The following is a 17,489-nucleotide window of genomic DNA, read 5'->3' on the forward strand; positions in this document are numbered from 1 at the left end:
AACACACCGCCACAGCCCGAAAGGGTGACCCCCTCAACCTTGAGGGCCGCCCCACACCCGAAGAGCTTTCTGTATGCCCTCCTGTAAGCCAAAGGACCAGAGGTCAATCCCCACATCCGATAGATGAACGCCATCCCGCCTAAGATAAAGCCCTACATTCACCTCCAATTCCCTGTGTCTTACCACAATGCCCCCGTTCTGCACAACAACCTTATTAACCCTAATCCTGGTTTTCTCAAGGCTGGCTAAAGACCTGGCCCCCCGCCACACCGTTCTGGCCACAATGTCTGACCACACCAAAATGGTGCCCGGGAAAAGGACTCGCATGCGCAACACATCAGCCTTGATATCCGCCAAAATGTCCTTCACTTTTCGAACTCCCAGGTCATTGCCCCCCGCATGAACGACCAGCACATCCGGGGGCCTATCCCTCAAAGCGAAACGCTCCACCTCCCTCATGACACGCTCCCACCTCATGCCCGGGAAACCCAACCACATCACCCTAGCTACCTCCCTGGGGATACCTAATTGCCTGCCTGCTGGTAGAGAATCACCTCTCCTGGCCCCCCAGCAGACGTACGAATGCCCCAGGATCCAAACGAGGCGTTGAGAACCTCCATCTGGAATGAAAACAAGAGAAATAACACAACAACCAAAGGAATGTTACAAGCACAGTCCTCCCCCCCATAAATCCCACAGCAAACAACCCCCAGCCGCACCATCCTTACCCCAGTAGCAACTGCGGCCGGACATAGGACCGGAACCTCCGGGACTCCCATCTACCAATCCGGCGAACCACCGCCTCCTCCAGCCCACATCGAGCCGCCTCCGTGGCCGCCCCAATCCGAAAAGAGTGGGACGCGTAGTCCCGCTCATCCAAACCCACCGCCCTCAGGCATTGCCGAAAGACCGACACAAACTGAAAACGGGATAGAAAAGAGCCCTCCTCGTGCACCAAAAAGGGGCCCGCCCTCCCAGGCCGCACCGCCCGGAAAGCCCGTACCGCCGCCACCGGGCACACTACCGAGCCCGGCAGGGCGAGCAGCGTAATCGCCACTCCCTTGCCCCGTTGATCAGTCTTAGACCTACGCAACCGTATACTCACCCGATCCGCAACCACCTGCACGTCCTGATCCAACAGACCCCCAGCCACCCGTTTTGAGCGACACACCAACTCCCCAATCCTAAAAGCCCCATAAAACGCCAGCGAAAACGCTGCCGTAAACAGGACGGTCTCGTAAGCAGACGAGCAAACGTCCACCAGCCGAGAACAAATTGCCACCAGATTGTCAAATGACACCGGCCGGCGCGCATCCCTACCCTTCCAATCCCTCCTGTACCCCTTCAACGTTTGCCTCACCCAAAAATCCTTCGTCCCGTCCGGCTCCCCCCACAGTTTGAACAAAAAGGCCAACCCCGCCAGCTTCCGCTCAATAGATGCGGGAGACAGGCCCGTCTCAATGTTCCGGGCAACCCAGTACAATACCACCCAGCGCCGGTCGGAGCCCCGACCAGCCACTCCAACCTCCCGCAGGAACGCCCACCATTCCGCCCACACTCTAGAATAAGCGGACCATGTAGCCTCACTCAACGACCTTTTTAACCAACCTGCGGCGATTCCAAGGGAAGTTCCCACATCCACCCGGGGCATGGCGCCCCCGACTCCTCCGCTCCCGGCGCCAGCTGCCGGAACTTGTCCCACTGAAAACGAGAGAGCGAGTCAGCCAAAGAATTCTCCACCCCAGGTATGTGCACAGCATAAACGTAAACATTGAGCCGCAAACATCGAAAGACCAGGTGTCGCAGCAGCCGGATGACCGGGGGGGAAGAAGCAGTCATCCGATTGAGGACCTGGACCACCCCCATGTTATCGCAATTGATGCGCAACTTCAAATTACGAAACTCCGCCCCCCATAACTCCAATGCCACCACTATCGGGAAAAAAACTAGCAAAACCAAATTGCCCAACAACCCCGCAACCTCCCATGAGCGTGGCCAAGGTTCCGCACTCCACCGACCCCGGAAAAATGCCCCATAACCCGTTGAGCCAGCCGCGTCAGTAACCAACTCCACATCGAAGTTGCTCACTGGCCCCGACATCCACATAGCCCGCCCATTATACGACTCCAAAAATTCATGCCAAGCCCGCAGGTCCTCCCGGTGTTCCCTTCGCAAACGCACGAAGTGGGTAGGGGCGGTTACCCCGGCAGTGGCCCCCGACAGCCGTCGGCAGAACACACGGCCCATAGGGATGATCCGGCAAGCGAAATTCAGCTTGCCCAACAGGGACTGCAGGGCCCGAAGCTGAACCTTCGGCCGGCCCTGCATGCCTGCCAACTCCGCCTGCAGATCCCGTAATTTATTCTCTGGCAATCGACACTCCATTGCCACAGAATCAATCACGATTCCCAGAAAACTCAATTCCGTCACCGGGCCCTCCGTCTTATCCCCCGCCAACGGCACCCCGAACCTGCCCGCAATGTGCTGCAACGTGGACAGAAGAATCGCACACACATTGGAGGCAGGCGGGCCCACGCACAGAAAATCATCCAAATAGTGGATGACCGACTCCAGGCCCGAAACATCTCTCACCACCCATTCCAAGAATGAACTAAAAGCTTCAAAATAGGCGCATGAAATGGAACAACCCATGGGCAGGCACAAGTCCACATAAAACTTGCCCCGCCAATGGCATCCCAACAGCCGGAAGCTGTCCGGGTGGACCGGCAGAAGGCGAAACGCCGATTCCACATCCGCCTTGGCCATGAGAGCCCCACGACCATACCGCCTGACCCACCGTACCGCCGCGTCAAAAGACGTGTAGGAAACCGTACACGCCTCCGGGTCAATGAAATCATTGACCGACCCCCCTTTTGGAAAAGACAGGTGATGAATCAAGCGAAACTTCCCCGGCTCCTTCTTAGGAACTACACCCAACGGGGAGACCACCAGGTCCCCCCACGGCTGCACTTCGAAAGGACCACCCATCCGGCCCAGCGCCACCTCTTTACCCAATTTATCATCCACCACCCCCGGGTGATCTAAAGCCGAACGCAAATTCCTGGCCAACGGCGGCACCCCTCCCAAAGAACAGGGAATCCTAAAACCGTCCCGAAAACCCAGAATTAACCCCCGCGCCGCCGCACCATCCGGATACCTATTTAGGAAAGGAAGCATCCTTCCCAGGTTCACCGGCGTCATCCCTTTTTTGACCGGCGGCACCGGCCCGCTGACCCTTTTTGAAACAGCGGGACAGGGGGTGGGTGCCGCCGCACCCGGAGCACTCATGCTTGAAGCGGCACGCGCCTCCGAATTTACAAGCCCCTTCATTGAAGGGCCAGCACACCCCCCACTTCTTTCCGGCCGGCAGTCCCGAGGAAGACGCACTCCCGGCCCCCCCCTGAAGAAACGGAGTGGGCGCCCGCGGAGCAGACATAAGCCTCATCCAGAGGCTTATGTCCTTGTGATCCCACCGCAGGTCAGCCCGCACTGCCTTACGCTGACGAAACTGCTCATCATAGCGCAGCCAAGCCAGCCCTCCATACACTCGGTGAGCCTCCCCAATCGCGTCCAGGTAACAAAATAACGCCGAGCAATGCTCGGGGTTCTTTTCCCCTATCACGCTAGCCAAGATAGCGAACGCCTGAAGCCAATTTGCAAATGTGCGCGGGATCAGCCGATACCTACGTTTTTCCTCGTCGTCCTTCTTGGAACTGTCCGGCTTAACCCTGTCCAAATTAAATTTCTCGAGGGGGAGCAAAGAGAAAATCTCCACATACTCACCCTTGCCGATCTTGTCCCGCACCTCCTGCTTCAAATGCGCCCCCAATGGGCCTTCGAAACAAACATAGACTTCGCACCGGGCAGCATCCGCGATCCTAACCAGGTCAGACCGCGCCCCCGGGTCCGCGGGCACCGGGGGGACCCCCGAGCCCACGGCCCCCGCATCCATGCTCCCCGACACCGCAGCAGGCGGTGAATCCCGCGCAGGAATGACCTCCGCCCCCCCGGCCCCCCCCACATTACCCATCCAGGGGGCCACCTGAGGCGACCCGGAGCCCCCAGCAAACTTACCAACCAGGGCCTGCAGCCCCCCCAACAGCTCCTGCAACTGACCTGACGGCCCCCCCGGGGCCACAGGCCCCGCCCCCTGCGCTGAACCTGCCGCAACCCCCCCCAATACGTCCCGGGATCCCGTGGGCACCGCACCCCCCTGCGCCACCCCCATCAGATCCCGCAAGGCATCCGCCAGCAATGTAGACTCCCGCAACTTACCCGGGCCCCCAGGGGCCTCGGCGACCGTTACCAGTCCAGGTGCAGAAAAGGACCCCTCCTCCTCCTGGGACAGCTCGCTCTCCGAACCGACCTCTCCAGCGCGCACCGGGGACGCGGCCATCCCCCTGTGCTCCGCGCGGTCCATCCGGTCCCTGCGATCCGGGACTGCAGGCAATGTCCTCCTCCCCCCGCCGCCCCCGGCATGCCGGCGTCTAAAACCAGCCCTGCCAGGCACCTTGGCAGCCTTCTGCGACCCACCCTCCCCCCCTTCCAGCATGTGACCCCCCCGGAGCGCCCCCTTCCCCCCCACCGCGCGGATGCTGGCCCCAGACCCAGCATGCCGCAGATCCCCCGCCACGTGCACCCCCCCTTGGCCTGCCGACCCAGAGCCATCCACACTCCCCCCCACCTCCACCGGGCCCCGTGCGGTCCCGGCGCCATTTCCATGCGGCCGCGAAGCCCCGCCCCCCTCCGGTCGGCGGCGCAACGACCGCCCGGACCGGGGGGAACCGAGAACCTGCCGTTTTGCCGGGGGGACCGATCGGTCCACCCCCGGGCTCCGGGAGTCACGAGGCGGCCGAGGAGTAGGCCCAGGAGAAAAACGCGCCGGAGGCCGAGACCTCCGCGCGCGCAGTGGAACCTCACCTGTCCCGCCGCCGTCCACATCGCCGTCCGCCAGGTCACCCACACGGTCCCGCAGCCAGTCCGCACCGTGCACCTCCGCCGCCCGTCGCAGCCGCGCGAAGAGTCCCTCGAGGTCCGCCATAGCAGAGGAGCAGCGAAAAAACTGCCTCCTCTGTGTCACACTGGGCTCCGAATGATTCCCTAAAGCCACACCTCTCCCTTTTATGTGACCCCTCCCCTACACTGAACTTGTTTCCTGCAAACCTTTTCCTGAACTCCACCCATAAAGCTTAACCCTCTGTGTCCCTCATCCACACTGTCATGTCCAGCACTCCTTATATCATTGCATTCATAATCCGTGCTTCTCTTGTACAGACGTTTAGATTATTGAATGGATTTTTGTCAGTTTTTTGTTTGATGCTAGTCTCAAATCGAAAGTGAAGAGGAGGGTACTCACCATCAGAAAATTTTCTGATGACAGAATTCAATGTCAGAAGTGACGCAATGTGTTAAAGTATTTTGTATGTGGAATCGTACTAATGAAAAGAAAATCGGACGTTATGGTCACATCAGACAAAAATTTTCAAGCCTGCATATCCAGTTTTTGTCTGCCGAAAATTCGTAATCGGCTGTCAAAAGCAGCATATTAACGATCAGAAAATCGTCAGATCATTTATCTTCAGATTTTCTGACTGTTTGTACGGGCCTTAACCTTCCTAGCGGTAATCCCGAGTCTGGCTCGGGTTGGGATTTTACTAACACAAGCGGTAACCCCAAGCCAGACTCGGGATCGCATCGCTGGATGCAGAGAGGACACAGGGAGAGTTATTTACCTTGTCCCCTGGATCCAGTGATGTCCTCCGCGCTGTGTGATCGAGCTGTCCTCCGCTTGATTCACACAGTGCCGAATGCCGCCGAGCTCCGTTCCCTGCGACGTTACGGCGCACGGGAGCGGAGATCGGCGCCAAATTCAAAAAAGTAAAAAGACACAAAACACACACAGCACTGTAATCTTACAGATTACAGTACTGTATTAAAAAATTACACACCCCCTTTGTCCCTAGTGGTCTGTGCAGTGCCCTGCATGCACTTTTATATTAAAAATACTGTTTTTTCTGCCTGAAATTTGGAGATTGTCCATAGCAACCAAAAAGTGTCCCTTTTTCAGTGTTTTAGGATTTGATTACATTATTGAATAATTTTTATTATTCTTTATTATATTATAAACTTTATCATACCCGGGATGTCTACTAGACTCTGGTTTGAACAGATTTAAGAGAGTTATTCCTAATAATTACAGGACTACAATATAAAACGCCAAATTTCCATGCAATATAATTGTACCGCTTTCAGCACCTAAAACCAGAATGAATTATACCGCCAGGGAGGTTAATAGTATGTATATGGCTTAAGTCACATACTCTTCTATACCGAGAAGGAAAAGGTATTTCCCTTTGGTCCCAGTACAGAACAGAGCAGTAGTGAAGGAACATTAAAGAGGAGGGCCGGTTTAAAAAAATAAATAAATTAAAAGTCAGCAGCTGCAAACACTGTAGCTGCTGACTTTTAATAAGCACTTACCTGTCCAGGGCGCCCGCGATGTCGGCCGCCCGAGGCCGACCCATCCCTTGGCTCTCGGGTCCCGGCGCCGCCATTCTATCTAAGGGAAACAGGCAGTGGAGCCTTGCGGCTTAACTGCCCGTTTCCTACTGCGCATGCGTGAGTGAATGGGATGCGCTGTGTTCTGGGACACACAGTTCCCAGAACACAGCGCGACCCATTACCCAGAAGACGCCGCACGGATGAGAGAGGAAAGAAGATCTCCGCGGAGGAGGAAGAGGCAGATTAGGATGATGTGCCTAGCAACAGGCATTTCTGGTAAGTTAAAAAAACATTTTTTATTTCTTTTTATTTTTTTCAAATTTTTTATGTATTTTTTTTTTCAGGGTGGCCCTCCACTTTAAGTATACGCTATAGGTGCTCAACATGTGGCCCTCCAGCTGTTGCAGAACTACAAGTCCCATGAGACAGTGCAAGGCAGACAGTTACAAGCAAGACATCCAAAGACAGAGGCATGATGGGACTGGTAGTTCCACAACAGCTGGAGGGCCACAGGTTGAGCAGCACCCATACACTATGTTCACAATAAAACCTTGTTCACATGGGCATGCCTAAGCATACATCCATGTGAGAGGCGTACTTAGCCTGTATAGGATGCACAGGTGTTTTGTGCATCCACGTGCATGTAGTCCTATGCATGTAATTTGTGACACAGTGGCTGCATGGACACAACCACTGCTCCCAGGTTAACATCTGTGTGCATGAAGGTGAGTGTGGGAGCATGTAAACACACCCAGACAGATGTGAGATTGGGAGCAGTGGTTGTGTCCATGCAGCCACTGTGTCACAAATGACATGAATGGGACTACATGCACGTGGATTCACAAAACACCTGTGCATTCCCTTCCGGCAAACACACCCCTCACACGGATGTACACTTTGGTACACCTGTGTCAATGAGACTTTAAAGTAACCTGGCTGCTTTATCCTGAATGCAAAAAGCATGAGTTTGCTGTAAAACCTAACCATCTTCACCCTCTTTCCCTGACCATGACATAGCCTACTCCCAGATGTATAGTTAGCAATGTTCTTATCTGTGCAGGGTACTCCATAAGTTCTTAGGGGAACTACTGTAGAGGATGAATGATAGCATTGCCTAATGTATAACCTGCAACTTTCTTCTGTCTTGAAACAAGTGCTATTGTCATGAGATTCTCATGTGGCAATAACATTGAAATGCCACTTTCAAAATGCACTATATGACATTACAGTTTGATAGGCCAGGTCTGTTATCTAATCCCAAGTTTTCTGCAACACTCTTGTCTACATTATTTCTCTCTCATTAAGATACAGCCTGCAATAAATTACAGCAATTTCCAAAATCTACCAGCAAATGTCTTTTTTTTTTTCTTCATATAATTCTTTATTCAAAGATTTTTCCAAATATAAAATAAAACAATCATGTAGAAAAAAAAAAGACAAACAAAGAAATGAACCTATTACAAAATCAACTTCACTAAACATATACATCTAATAGGCCAACATTGACATTTATTAAAATTATAGAGATTAATGCAGAATATAAATGAATACGCCACCCTAATGCAAATTCACTTCAAATCAAATAGTAACCTCCAAAATATCTCTATATACATCAATTACTGAAATTGTTAACCTATATTACTTATACCTTAACTTAACTACTTTAAGATGAAAAACCTTTCACCTGACCCCATCAATGGGGGTCCGGAGACAAAATCTACTAAAAAATGGAGGGAAAGAAAGAGAAATACAAAAGGAAAAAAAAAAAAAGAAAAAAGAAAAATGTAAATATCAAACTCAGAACCTTCACTGCTTCACCCCCTGCCCCACCCCCTGGGGTTCCCCCATCAGGGCCCACCTCATCCTTATGAATCCACCCTCCCAACCTAGGCAGAAATGCAATCAAGATATTGAGGGGTACACTCCTCCTCTCTACCATAGAGAGACACTGTCAAAAATTCCATTGTCCTAATTTCATCTATCCTAGAGAACCAATGTTTCAGAGAAGGTGTAGTAGTGGACTTCCACAAGTCTGGAATACAAGCCCAGGCAGCATTCAGCATTTGTGCTAACAGTGTCTTTCTATAGTGGTGAAGCTGTTGTTCATTTAAATGCAAGAGATAGCCCAAAGGCTCCAAACCAAGGTCAACAAATGTAACTTTTTTGATCATCTTCCCCACATCCTTCCATAATGCTGTAATTAAAGGACACAGCCAAAATGTAGTAGTGTCCCAGTCTCTTTATTACATTGCCAGCACAACTGTCTTTTTAACCACTTCCGGACCAGCGCACGACGATGTACGTCGACAGAATGGCACGGGCAGGCATATTGGCGTACGTGTACGTCCAATCTTCAATGCCTCCCTGCCACCGCGCTGGTAGGGACCCCCGTGAGTCCGGTCGCGGGACCCGCGGACTCGATCGCCGCAGGCATACCCGCGATCGTCTCACGGGACGGCTGAATGGAGAAAATGCCGTGTAAACAGCATTTCTCCATTCTGCCTAGCAACTAGTGACGCTGATCTCTGCTCCATGTGATTGGAGCAGAGATCAGTGTTCACTAAATGAAAGCCCAACCCCCCCACAGTTAGTAACACACCCCTAGGAACACTTAACCCCTACACTGCCACCCACTGGTTAACCCTTTCACTGCCAGTGTCATTTACACAGGAATCACTGCATTTATATAGCAGTGATTACTGTATAAATGACAATGGTCCCAAAAATGTGTCAAAAATGTCCGATGGGTCCCCCACAATGTCGCAGTCACAATAAAAATCGCTGATCGCCGCCATTACTAGTAAAAAAAAAAATAATAAAAAATTATTAATAAAAATGCTATAAAACTATCCCTATTTTGTAAACGCTATAACTTTTGCGCAAACCAATCAATAATCGCTTATTGCGATTTTTTTACCAAAAATATGTAGAAGAATACGTATCGGCCTAAACTGAGGGAAAAAAATGTTTTTTTATATATTTTTGGGGGATATTTATTATAACAAAAAGTAAAAAATAATGTGTTTTTTTCAAAATTGTCGCTCTATTTTTGTTTATAGTGCAAAAAATAAAAACCGCAGGGGTGATCAAATACCACCAAAAGAAAGCTCTATTTGTGGGAAAAAAAGGACGTCAATTTTGTTTGGGAGCCACGTCGCCCGACCACGCAATTGTCAGTTAAAGCGACGCAGTGCCGAATCACAAAAAGTGGTCTGGTCTTTGACCAGCAAAATGGTCCGGTCTGCATTTATAAAAAAATAAGCTATATTTTATTGTATTTTTTGTTATGGCTGTTTTATACTTGAAATAAATGAAAAAAATAATATATAATGATTTGTACACTAAAGAGCTTTAAAAAAGTTTACCTGGAATGTCAGCATAAATAAATGCTGGTGCATAGACGGATGGAGAAAGCACAAGAACTGCAGCAATGCATTGTGCACTTGCAATCTGTAAAAATTCTTCTTTGCTTAGTAATATCTAGAAGAAAACCATATATAATGACAAATTAATGGCACACAGATGCACAGTCACAATGCACCTATGTGAAGGTAGGTCAAACTTTCCATTTGTTGTGGGGTGTTAAGCAGTCCAGTTATAATATTATAAAATTTATAAATTAGCTATCCTGACAAAGGCACTTTAGAAAAATAAATGTTAAGCGTACCACAATGAACTTGACTTTTGTTAATGGGCTCTTGTATTAAAAGAATATTGTACATTACTTTTTTCAACAGAAGAGGCAAAGGATTTTGTGCATGTAACGTAGGTGTGTCTTCTGATTCTTCTTCTAGCCAGATGGAAGCATTCATGATCACAGGCACAAAGTGGTCAAAGTTTAGTAGCTGCTTCAGCAAGCCTGAAAATAAAATTATAGAGGGGATGTAAGGCAAATGCAGGCACATTGCAGATCCTAAGCTGTGAAAGCAGAATATACACTAAAAAGCAAGGTCCACTTATACATCAGGCCTTCTTAACACCATTCTAAAGAGGTGCATTAATGCTGTACAAAAAAAGAAACCCGTGAAAGAAAATTTGGAAATATACTCCCACTCAGCTTCCACCTTTGGCACCTAGACGTGATTGCAGGGCCACTGCTACCACTAGGCGGACAAGGCAGCCGCCTAGGGCGCACTGCTGCCTAGGGCGTTTGGCTGCTGGTGATCCTACTCCCGCTCTGTCCACAGAGCCAGCAACTATCAACCAGACAGCCGCTCTGGAGGTTGGACAGCACCCGCAACCCCCCACCCCTGCCCCTATGGAGGCCGATCTGCTTCATGGTTTGTGTCCGTGTCACAGACCTGTCACCTGTCTGTGTCACAAACCTCCTGGCACCTGTCCATGTCACCTGCCTGCCCCCCCTGTGCGCGCTCTCCTCGTCTGTCCTGGCAGTGTCACTAGAGCAGAGTCACTCATGGGCTATAGCGTGGCGCCTGTTTGCGGCGCTCCGGGCTTGGTGACAGGTGGAGCCTGGAGGAGGCACCAACCAAGGCAGGCACATCAGAGTTTAACATTTTTGCAAGCAAGGACCACCAAGCACAGGGTCATGTCGTCAGATACAAAGCAGTTTGCTGAGCCCAAGACCGTCACCTGGTGTGGTGAGTAAAAACAGTTGCTGGCTGAGATACGAGAGGATGCATTGATTGGCAGGAGTGAAGCGGCATTAATGAGCATTGGTGAGACTGCATTGATGGGCACAGGTGAGGCTGCATTTGACGGGCGCTGGTGAGGCTGCGTTTGACGGGCGCTGGTGAGGCTGCATTTGACGGGCGCTGGTGAGGCTGCATTTGACGGGCGCTGGTGAGGCTGCATTTGACGGGCGCTGGTGAGGCGGCATTTGACGGGCGCTGGTAAAGGCTGTATTTGACGGGCGCTGGTGAGGCTGTATTTGACGGGCGCTGGTGAGGCTGTATTTGACGGGCGCTGGTGAGGCTGTATTTGACGGGCACAGGTGAGGCTGTATTTGATGGGCACAGGTGAGGCTGCATTGATTGGTACTGGTGAGGCTGAATTTAATGGGCACAGATGAGCTGGGGGGGGGGGGGGGGCGGCAACATGAGATTTCGCCTAGGGTGTCAAAAATCCTTGATTGACATCACCATAGTGACACCTGGAAAAAATCTCAGAAGCAGAGAGTCCTGCAGATTCTTCTCATAAGGTTTGAAATGGTCAGCATTTCTAGCATCTTGCAGGAAGGATCGTAATGTCACCCTCTCTTCTGTGGAAGCTGGGTGGAAGGTAAATATGTTCTGCCTAGTGACATTGTCACTGATGTCTGCTCCCTGTGATCGGGAGCAGAGATCAGTGACATGTCACATGTAGCCACGCCCCCCCACAGTTAGACACACTCCTCAGGGCACACTTAACCCCTTCACCGCCAATGTCATTTACACAGGAATCAGTGCATTTGTATAGCACTGATTGCTGTATAAATGACAATGGTCCCAAAAATGTGTCAATGTCCGATGTGTCCACCATAATGTCGCAATCACGATAAAAATCACTGATCGCCGTCATTACTGGTAAAAAAAAAATATTAATAAAAATGCCATAAAACTATCCCCCATTTTGTAAACTCTATAACTTTTGCGCAAACCAATCAATAAACGCTTATTGCGATTTGTTTTACCAAAAATATGTAGAAGAATACTGTAATAAATGGTTGCAATGTCTCAATATTTCAAATGTCTTATATATATCTCTTATATATATCTGGTGAGACCGATTGAGATTGTGAGACGAATTTCCTTAATTAGTTCTGAGTCAGCGTAATTCAAAAATGTGTATTTATTTGTACACATTTAAATATAAAAGAATACTTAGAAAAAATAGTACAATGATTATCATTAATATCTTTAAAAATAATGTTTCTTCAAATTAATGTGTGCTCTATTGTCTAAAATGGCGGAATAACCCTTTGTATGCTGAATGTAGCTGAGATGTTCCTTCTAGGCTGCAGAACTTTCAAGAGGAAGCCAGCTCTCCAATCTTTTGACTATATCAGCAAAAGTTTCTAATTTCGCGGCCGAAAGATAACTCCTCCTTTACAAAAGTGTGGGCTAATGAGTGGTTACTATAGCAATCTAAAATCTGTCTGGTAAAATTCTTAATGACAGGATGTAGGGGGGAAGGGAGAACTTTAGACTTTAAACATCATCTCATTTACATACATAGATTTCTAAAAGCATATATATATAAAATATACAATATTTCTCAAAATCCTGACAGGTTTTAAATGTTTACTTTTTCAATTATCGCAAGTCATAACATAGAATTAATTGATTCAAAGTTTTCTTTCACACAGTATGGAATATTCATATTCTAAATAAAGTATAATAAAGCCAATTAAAATTTAGATATTAAGAATATAACAAATAGGCATCGGCCTAAACTGAGGAATAACATTTTTTTATATATATATTTTTGGGGGATATTTATTATAGCAAAGTGTAAAAAAAGAATGCGTTTTTTTCCAAATTGTCGCTCTTTTTTTGTTTATAGGGCAAAAAATAAAAACCTTAGGGGTGAAATACCACCAAAAAGCCCTATTTGTGGGAAAAAAATGATGTCAATTTTGTTTGGGAGCCATGTCGCACAACCACGCAATTGTCAGTTAAAGCGATCCAGTGCCGAATCGCAAAAAGTGCTCTGGTCAGGAAGGGGGTAAATTCTTCCGGGGCTGAAGTGGTTAAAAAATACAGTATAATGGTGTTGTGGTAACTTGCCCAAAAAAAAAAAAAAAAGACTAACAATATTATTCTTGATATCACTAGAAAATAAAAGCCTTTTAAAATACGTTTGGCAGAACTCCATCAGTATCACTAGAAAAGCAGCTTCATTATTATCGCATTAACTATTAGCTCTGGAAGAATTTACCCCCTTCCTGACCAGGGCACTTTTTGCGATTCGGCACGGCTTTGTTTAACTGACAATTGCACGGCTGTACGTATAGAGCTTTCTTTTGGTGGTATTTGATCACCTCTGCAGTTTTCATTTTTTGCGCTATAAACAAAAAAATAGCGACAATTTTTGAAAAAAACACATTCGTTTTTACTTTTTGCTATAATAAATATCCCCAAAAAACGATATACATTTTTTTTTCCCTCAGTTTAGGCTGCTATGTATTCTTCTACATATTTTTGGTAAAAAAAAACGCAATAAGCGTTTATTGATTGGTTTGTGCAAAAGTTATAGCGTCTACAAAATAGGGGATAGTTTTATAGCATTTTTATTGAAAAAACTATTTTTTTTTTTACTAGCAGTGGCGGCGATCAGCGTTTTTTTATTTTTTATTATTATTATTTTATTTTTTTATTTTTTTTGACTGCTGCGACATTATGGCAGACACATCGGACAATTTTCACACATTTTTGGGACCATTGGCATTAATACAGCGATCAATGCTAAAAAATTGCATTGATTACTGTAAAAATATCACTGGCAGTGAAGGGGTTATCCACTAGGTGGCACTGTAGGGGTTAAGTCTGTCCTAGGGAGTGATTCTAACTGTGGGGAGGGGCTGTGTGTTACACGTCACTTGATCACCGCTCCTGATTGTCATTAGGTAGAACGGGGAGAGGCTTGTTTACATCAGCATCTCACCGTAAGACGATCGCAAGTATGCCCGCGATCAGTCAGGGCCATCTTTAAGGCAGGGCAAAAGGGGGAACCGGCCCTGGGCTATAGGCCACCTTCAGGTGATGGACACTGGCACGCCCTGAATTCAAAAGTGCACTCCCTCTATAACCCCTCCCGCTGGTGGGAGTACTTCAGTTTTGTAGCAAAGCAATTTAAGTGTATACCAAAGAAGGGAGGGACCTCTGTGTCCCCTGATGTACTTCAAAGAAAAGGATTTTACAGGTAAGCTGTTTTAAAAATCCTATTTTCTTTTCATACATCAGGGGACACAAATGCATAGTAGTTACTATGTGGGATGTCCCATAATAGTAGGGCATCAAGAGACTAGAGGACTCATACTGCAGTCTGCAGTACACTGCGCCCAAAGGCAATATCCTCATAATGTTTTACATCTACTTGATAGAATCTGGTAAATGTATAGATTGAAGATCAAGTTGCGGCCTTGCAGATCTGAGCCATGGAGGCTTAGTGATGCACTGCCCAAGAAGCACTAATGGCCCTGGTGGAGTGCCTTTAAAATGAAAAAAGGAGGTGTTCTCTTCTTTTACGCCAAAAGCTTGGAATTCCTTGACGAATCCACCTAGAAATTGTAGATTCCGATGCTGACTGTCCTCTTAAGACCGTCAGGAAATACAAACAAAAAATCTGTTTTTATGCATCTGAGCGGTCACCTTCAAATACACCTTGACCGCTCTCACCACATCAAGAGAATGTAGTAACCTTTCTTTCAGAGAATGAAGTTCTGAAAAAATTAAGGCAGAATAATATCCTGGTTTAAATGGGAAAAAAAAACTGACACTACCTTCGGAAGGAAATTAGGATGAGGCCGTAATACAACCTTATCCTTAAGAATAATCAAATATGACTCTTTACAAGAAAGAGCAGCCAACCCTTATACTCTTCTTGCAGAAGATATGGCAACCAGGAAAATGATGTTCCTCATCAAGAGGACCAAGGAAAAAATCCTGTATTGGCTCAAAAAATGGCTGTCTTTGTAAGCTGACAGGACTAATTCTAAGTCCCAAGGATTCAGGGGTGACCTAACTGGAGGATTAATCAGCGTTTCCCTCTGAATAAGTTATAAACCAGAGAGTGAGAAGCAAGTGGTTGTTGAAAAAAACACACTGATAAGACCGATACCTGGCCTTTGATATTACTCAGGGCCAGCTTTGTTTCTAACCCCCATCTGTAGGAATTCAAGGATCCTACCTATGACATATTTCCTAGGGTGCAGACCCCTGGATTTATTTTCCTTAGTATATATGACACTGGAGGCCAGCTTCATAGCATAACCAAAGTAGAAACTACTCAAGTTGACAGTCCACAGTCTAATTTTAGAATGTGGGTCTCAATAGCCAAACCATTTAAATTTAGCGTTTGTAAGGAAGGATGGAATACCGGACCTTGCTAAAGAAGGTCTGGTCACAGTGGTAGGAACCAAGGGTGCCCTACCACCATCTTTATTATCTCATCAAACCAATATCTCCTGGACCACGCTGGGCCACAAGAATCACCTCTTTCCCTTTGTGATTGCTCCTACGAAGAAAGCGCGGAAGCAGAACAGGAGCATAGATCAGTGAAAACCGATCCCATGGAAATACCAAGGCATCTATTTCGTAATCTTGTTGTTGAACCCAGACACCAATAGACCAACATCTGAAATTCCCCATCCTTGGCATATTGACAGAATGATGACGGGGTGAAGGAACCCTGAAACAATAGTTGGCGACTCAAGTAGTCCGCCTGCCAAATCTCCCCTCCTGGAATGGAATTGCTGATAGGCAAGGAATGTTGTTTTCTGCCCAAGACAGAAAAAAAATTCACCTCTTTCTGGGCCGCACAACTTCTCGTGCCCCCTTGGTGATATTATTTTTTTTTTTTTTGACTGCTGCGACATTATGGCGGACACATCGGACAATTTTCACACATTTTTGGGACCATTGGCATTAATACAGCGATCAATGCTAAAAAATTGCATTGATTACTGTAAAAAATTCACTGGCAGTGAAGGGGTTAACCACTAGGTGGCACTGTAGGGGTTAAGTCTGTCCTAGGGAGTGATTCTAACTGTGGGGAGGGGCTGTGTGTTACACGTCACTTGATCACCGCTCCTGATTGTCATTAGGTAGAACGGGGAGATGCTTGTTTACATCAGCATCTCACCGTAAGACGATCGCGGGTATGCCCGCGATCAGTCAGGGCCGTCTTTAAGGCAGGGCAAAAGGGGAAGCTGCCCAGGGTTGGTGATAAGCCACAGCTGTGGCATTGTCAGATTGCACCTACGGCACCTGGTATTTCCAGGCGGTTTCCCATCCAGGTACTAACCAAGTCCGACCCTGCATAGCCTCTGAGATCAGATGAGATAGGGCACTTTCAGGGTGATGTGGCCGTAGGCTGGATACTGACAGGACAATAGTCCTGAGTGTCCAGGCCTCCAGGGCCAGGCGTACTGTCCGAATCTCTAGAATATTGATGGGCAAGGTTATCTCTGATCTGGACCATTTCCCTTGGACAGACGCTTCTGCCAGGACTGCTCCCCAGCCCAAAGGGCTGGCATCTGCTACCACCTTCCAGGTAACTGGTAGAAAGGCTCTTCCTTTTTGAAGATTCTTGAATATCGACCATCAATTGAGGCTCTGACGCACATTGGCAGATAAACGCAATGGGAAGTCCAGAGTTTGGATCTTTTTGTTCCAAGTTGACAGGATACTGTTTTGCAGCAGTCTTGAATGGAACTGCATATAAGGAACAGCCTTGAAGAAGCCACCATCTTTCCTAATAAACACATGCAAAGATAAATAGGATTCTTCTTTGTTAACCCACCGAATCGGTTCCTTTTTAAGGAACCGATTCTTTCCTGGGGTAAATACCCTTTAGTGGACTGTATCTATGATCAGCCCTAAGCACTGCAATCTCCTTGATGGTTTTAAGGAGGATCTTACTAGGTTGAGGATCCAACTCAAGTATTCCAGGTAGCTGACTGCGGTAACCAGACTTTGGTTTAAACGGGTTACCGATTGACCTAGCAGTAGTAGATTGTCTAAGTAGGCCAGTATCCTTATACTTCAAGCCCTTAACCTGGCTAAAGGAGAGGACAGGCTCTTATACACACTGGAAATAAAGATTTTCTACCTTGAAGCGCAAACATTTCTGGTGAACGGGGAAAGATCGGCACACGGAGAAAAGCATCCTTGAGGTCAATATCTGCCAGAAGTTCTCCTCCTTGTAGGAAGAAGACTACTGATCGGATAAATTCCATGCAAAGAGAAAGACTTCTTTTTCTCTGGATCCTTAGGAACGTCTGAGAAAAAACGAGGGAATTCTTGGAACTCCAGATTGGAGCTATTTGA

The 17,489-nt window shown here is 47.7% G+C and overlaps 1 protein-coding gene and 1 pseudogene across 1 annotated transcript; both read right to left on the minus strand.

Moving 5' to 3' along the window:
• Window positions 1–209: 209 nt before the first annotated feature.
• LOC143927002 (integrase/recombinase xerD homolog) lies at window positions 210–5,078 on the minus strand. Its single transcript, XM_077451005.1, has 2 exons — window positions 4,921–5,078; window positions 210–1,701 (listed from the first exon to the last, which is right to left on the minus strand). Exons 1-2 carry the CDS (start codon window positions 5,039–5,041, stop codon window positions 725–727), a joined length of 1,098 nt encoding a protein of 365 aa, XP_077307131.1. The 5' UTR covers window positions 5,042–5,078; the 3' UTR covers window positions 210–724.
• An 11,337-nt stretch (window positions 5,079–16,415) lies between these two features.
• Window positions 16,416–16,534, minus strand: LOC143928913 (5S ribosomal RNA; annotated as a pseudogene).
• Between the last annotated feature and the right edge of the window lie 955 nt (window positions 16,535–17,489).

Source organism: Lithobates pipiens, unplaced genomic scaffold (genome assembly GCF_037356315.1).
Source record: "Lithobates pipiens isolate NorthernLeopardFrog02 unplaced genomic scaffold, aLitPip1_a1.2 Scaffold_23, whole genome shotgun sequence".
NCBI classification, from domain to species: Eukaryota; Metazoa; Chordata; class Amphibia; order Anura; family Ranidae; genus Lithobates; species Lithobates pipiens.

What these genes read in the sequence shown, in the direction of transcription:
- LOC143927002 (XM_077451005.1), bottom strand. Translation starts at nt 5,041, where the DNA reads ATGGCGGACCTCGAGGGACTCTTCGCGCGGCTGCGACGGGCGGCGGAG. An exon ending in TGTGGACGGCGGCGGGACAG is followed by an intron (nt 1,702 to 4,920) that starts GTGAGGTTCCAC and finishes TCTCGTTTTCAG; the next exon opens with TGGGACAAGTTCCGGCAGCT.